This window comes from Beta vulgaris, chromosome 1 (genome assembly GCF_026745355.1).
Source record: "Beta vulgaris subsp. vulgaris cultivar EL10 chromosome 1, EL10.2, whole genome shotgun sequence".
Classification (NCBI taxonomy): Eukaryota; Viridiplantae; Streptophyta; class Magnoliopsida; order Caryophyllales; family Amaranthaceae; genus Beta; species Beta vulgaris.
In genome coordinates, this window is record NC_079202.1 from 33024346 (window position 1) to 33029588 (window position 5243).

General features: G+C 33.6%; 1 protein-coding gene across 2 annotated transcripts; it reads right to left on the reverse strand.

Annotated features, from left to right (window-relative positions):
* Positions 1 to 461: 461 nt before the first annotated feature.
* Positions 462 to 3650, reverse strand: LOC104898188 (pentatricopeptide repeat-containing protein At3g04760, chloroplastic). 2 transcript variants are annotated; one of them, XR_008968485.1, is made up of 2 exons: positions 3419 to 3650; positions 462 to 1673 (listed from the first exon to the last, which is right to left on the reverse strand). XR_008968485.1 is itself a non-coding variant. In XM_048644492.2 (2 exons), the coding sequence occupies exons 1-2, from the start codon at positions 3455 to 3457 to the stop codon at positions 2044 to 2046; spliced, it is 876 nt and encodes a 291-aa protein (XP_048500449.1). In that variant the 5' UTR covers positions 3458 to 3628; the 3' UTR covers positions 1706 to 2043. The 2 variants fall into 2 exon arrangements, 1 of the variants encoding a protein (XP_048500449.1); XM_048644492.2 differs by lacking the exon at positions 462 to 1673 and adding an exon at positions 1706 to 2880 and having other exon boundaries at positions 3419 to 3628.
* Positions 3651 to 5243: the final 1593 nt, after the last annotated feature.

Sequence of the window (5243 nt, forward strand, 5' to 3'; positions counted from 1 at the left end):
TTGGGAGTGGAACTGGTTTAATACATTAAGTTTGGAGAGAGTTCAAAAAAAGATAATGAAATAAGGAAAATAATACAAGTTCATTGAAAAATGACATAAAAATGAGTAATAATAATATTATTTTTCTAATAAACCATATTAATTTTGTGTAATTATGATAAGGTATATAAAAAGTTGATATATTATATGAATAAATAGGGAAAAATGATGCAAGTTTGCTAGAAAATAACATATAATAATGATATTTTCTCTTATAAATGATATAAGTTTGTATAATAATGATAAGGTATATAAAGAGCTGAAAAACAATAGTAACATAGGGAAATTTTATACAAATTTGTTATAAAGTGACATAAAAGTCATTAATAATGATATGAAACATACCAATAGACAATAGTGACATGAAAGAGTTTTATAAATGATATGAAACAATTTAAGAAGACATAAAACAGCTCCAAAAAGATATGAAACAGAACAATAATAACATGAAATAGTTGTATAAGACATGGAAGAATTATATTAGTTCGCAAATGTGAATTATTGTTACACAATAAGTTGTGGTGTAACATATTATACCCACGATGGACTCTACTTTGTATGCTGGAACTTGGAAGTAAGCAAAGTGTAGACTAAGTTTTTGTTTTAGACCACGCATTACTACTGCCTTCAATCCACATTATTCGTTCGTGAGAACCTTTGGAAGGCACTAGTATACCCAACATCCTCTAAACTGGCAAGGTGATGTACATCCACATTGTCAACACCTTCAACGTAAGAACCCTTCAAGAAAGAAAGACTCCTAGAAGGAGAATTTAAAAGAGCAAAATCAAGATCAATAAAGAACATATTTCTACTTAAGCATGACACAAGAACCTAGCAATTTGATTGCAAGCAAGGCTGTAGCCAGATAGAACTTATAAGCCAGCTTCAAATCAAGTAAAGCAGCTTTTTACTCGAAGAATGATAAACGTCTAACAAGAGATGCATCTAAGAAAATTTGTGTATGTAACAAATAGTGTCTGTGTATATAACAAATTGTGTTTGTGTATAAACATATATTGTATGTGTTGTTTTTCCCTTATTTTGCTACTTTACAAACACAAACACTATTTGTTTATACACACACAGTCTTTGACATATACACAAACACGATTTGCTATATACACAAATTTTATTAGATGTATCTACTCGTTACATGTTTATCATTGCTCCTTTGTACTCTGCCACATTTGCTGGCCAACGAGCATTCATCATCCTTGCAGCACTAATCACATCATCACCATTAATATATCTAGCCAGAGTACCTAATCCCACCCAACAATCATTGCCAACTGAAGCAACCACGTTTCCCAGCTTCAAACAGTCATGCTAAAGGGGATGCCACACCATTGTATTATGTCGTCTTCGAGGTAGCATCATAAGTATGAATATTACGATCATTCATCATCCTTGCAGCACTAATCACATCATCACCATTAATATATCTAGCCAGAGTACCTAATCCCACCCAACAACCATTGCCAACTGAAGCAACCACGTTTCCCAGCTTCAAACAGTCATGCTAAAGGGGATGCCACACCATTGTATCATGTCGTCTTCGAGGTAGCATCATAAGTATGAATATTACGATCCCCAAAGTTGAGGGATAGGAGCACAACCCTACTTAGAGCCACCTGGTAACATTTGCTCAAAATAAGTCGGAAGATTACATGTTCTGACCACTTCAGATATTTAACAGATACTTTTTGAGCTAGAATAAGTGTCGTGACTCATAGGACTCGGCAACATATATAGAATAACAGATTATTACATTAAGACACTATCATTTCCATCACCAATGTGATTGAAATTCCATTACTCTTTACACTTTGGTGTAAGTGAGGCTTCATATGGAAGTAATTACAATAGTGAAACTCATGGGCTCTTCTTCAAACCGAAGTCTTCACTGAAATTTCCAAAAGAGTTCGCAAGAGCCTATTCTGTGTCTAAGAAAAGAGATAAATTATCATTCAGAAAAGAAGATAGAACAAAAGGGAAGGTTGATCACCCAACATCTCGACTGTAATACCAAGCCTCCAAATTATTAGCAAATTTTGGCTTCCCAGTCTCACGCAGAGACTTAGCGGTTCTCCAAAAAATAGAATGTTTAGGCTTAAGCCCTTTCTGTAGCATTTCTACGAGAAGATTGTGGGCAACAATCAGATAGCCATCTTGTAAGTGAAGGCTTGCCAATACATTGTAAATTTCCTGCACTGAGCATGTACTGGCTGAAGCATTATCAACAACATATCTATATGCCTCATCAAATTGTTGGGATCGAAAATAGCCTCTGATGAAGGCATAATGAGTTGAAAGACGAGGTTTAACACCACAAGAAACCATTTGGTCATATAACATAATAGCATGGTCGGACCTGCCATATTTACAGGCGAAATAGATCAGTGTTTCGAAAGTAATAAAGTTAGGGGAACAGCCTCTACCTAGAATCTCTTCAAACACAGAAACTGCTTGATCAATACTGCCTTGCTTGCACAAAGAACTAATCAAATAATTGTAGGTTTTAGTATCAGGGTCACAGCTTATTCCTCTCATCTCCTCAAACAGATTCCTTGCATCTTTAAACTGGCCTCTCGTGCACATATGCTTAACCAATATATTGTAATATGATACCTTCCTCTCTGTGATATCAATAACATATTTAGCCAAATCAAATGAAATCAAAGAACAAAGCATCTCTAACAATGAATGGATCCCAGAGTTACGACACGACCCACCAACTTCAGTTAGAAGCTCTATAACTTCAGTTATAGACTTCTTAGCAACCTCCATACTGTCACTCGAAACGAGCAAAAACCCGAAAGCCTTTTCACTTAGACAAATCTGCTGATTCCGAAAATCTTTCAGTAATTCAAGCATATTAGCATAATCACCCAACAACCCACAATTTGAAACGACCAAACTACATATGTGTGAATTTCTAGTGAAGCTCGGATAGGCATTCTTCCACCATGTAAAGAAACGCAATGCAGGCAACTTATATAGATTCAAGCAATGAAAAACTTGAATAATCGACTTTGAGTGAATTGATTCAATTAAATCCAACCTCGATTCCATATCATTTCCATCACCTTTAATTACATCAATTATGCTGGAAATATCACCAGTTGACAATCCACTGTCAACCAAATTTCCAATTGTTTTGGGGGAGGAATTGATACAAGAACTAGAAAACAATTGATAACTGTTATATGTATCAGGAGCCAAGAAATTCTTAACAGATTGATTAGTTGAATTTGACCCATTAAAGATACATGTTATAAAAGAAGATTTTGAAGTCATAGTGCTAAAACTTTGAGGAAATGAGTAATGGGTTGCGGAAATCGCATGATAAGCTTCTGAATAAGGGTTTAAGGCATACCTCAACTTCTTGCTGATATTGAGAACACCCATGACTCATAAACCTTGCCAGATATAGGGCTGCGCTTATTTCTCAATGTGACTTTGTTGGCTCTTCTACAATTGTATGAGAGAAAGTAAGGTTCTTGGGCACTTTTGTTGTTTTCGACCCAAGTGAGATTGATTGAAATTTGGAAATTGGTTCTTAAACAAATTTTGCAAGGGCTAGACTATAGAGTAGAGCGGTGGAGCATGGAAACCCGACACATTCTAAATTCGAGCATGCCCGACTTGACCCAAAATCAAAGCGACACTTAGTGGTGTAATAAACAGATCTGACCCTTGGATCAACCTGATATTGACCTGACTTGAACTTGGTTTGACATGTGAGTATCAGTCTTCAGACATGATCGAAATTTGACGTGAGATTACCCGGACTTGAACGGCACCCGGCAAGATCATATTCTGACCTGACCACACAGACCTGTATTCAAGCTCGAACTTAACCGTAACCAAACCAAATATTAACTCAAAATCCGATTAGACCAGTAAACTCAAGATTTGTTTATGACCGACATGAATTCAACTATAATTCATATTAACTAGGTAAAATTAAAGTTGCCTTATTTGAGTTGATTTTTCAAACCGACCTATTTGGACGACTAAAACTCACCAAATTATTAAAATTCAATTATCATTCTACATTTACAAAATCATTTAAATATGTATTATTTGCTACATATATATGCATATAAATATAAATAATATTCATTCCTTTAAGGTGTCTATAGCATATGAGTAGAAGATCAAGTTATAATATATGTTTCAAACCTAGAAATTATTGTTGTTAGTACTTGAACGATAAAACTGCTTTTTTCAATGTTTTAAAATGAATTGTAATAAATTTAAAGAAATACATTTTGAAAAATGTATTACCGTGTGCCTCCTTACTTTTATAGCTCACTAAAACCAAATTATTGTTTTATATCTACAAAATCATTTAAATATGTTAAGTTTATCTTTTACTAAATGTATACTATACAATTCCTCTATAACTAATTCTAAGTTGGTATGATTTAGAATATTTTTTGATAATATGATATTATTTCAAAATATTACAATTAATACTTTATAAAAATCTAAATAATAATGGATATGTTATAAAGAGAGGAAAGTGAGTTTCTTTCACTCTTACAATAACAAGATAACATAAATCTATTAAACTTGTCGCTAATAAAATCAAACCAAAATAACTACTGTAATTAACCAGCAAATATCTCTTGGATTAACTAACTAAATATCAATTTAAAATAAAAATTACAGAAAAATAAGAAGAAAAAAAAAACCAACAATAATAGAATCAAAAATTACAAAGAAATTAACAATAGAATGCTAAAAAAATTGAATATAAATCTAGAAATTAACAGTCGACATAAACCTAAGCAACAACAAGACCATATGCATCAAGACTCTTGGTAAGATTCACAATACTTCATAATCGATATCAAATTTAGCCATGAAACTTCCAGAATCTAGAATTTCTTCATTCTTTCCGAAATATTCCAAGTCATATGAAAGGATTGGTAGAACAAGTAAAACGTAAGATGCTCCAGTCAAGAGTTAAAAATTGAAATTAGACAAAAATAAAATCAGAGATCCAAAACTGTAGCTTGATTGCAGCTTCAACCTTCACCGGAGTTCCGAAAATTCGTAGTTGAATGATGGCGAAGACGAAAAAGTGTAGTTGCGAAAACACAACGACTTTAGGTTGAGACGAACAAGATGTATGAATCTTCGACGAAGATGGTGGTTGAGTCTTCGACGAGTGTCGATCGAGGATGATAGAT

Coding starts and splice junctions, on each gene's coding strand:
- LOC104898188 (XM_048644492.2), bottom strand. CDS start 3,457: ATGAGTCATGGGTGTTCTCAATATCAGCAAGAAGTTGAG. Junction 2,881..3,418: donor AATATCAGCAAGAAGTTGAG/GTATGCCTTAAA, acceptor CGGAATCAGCAG/ATTTGTCTAAGTGAAAAGGC.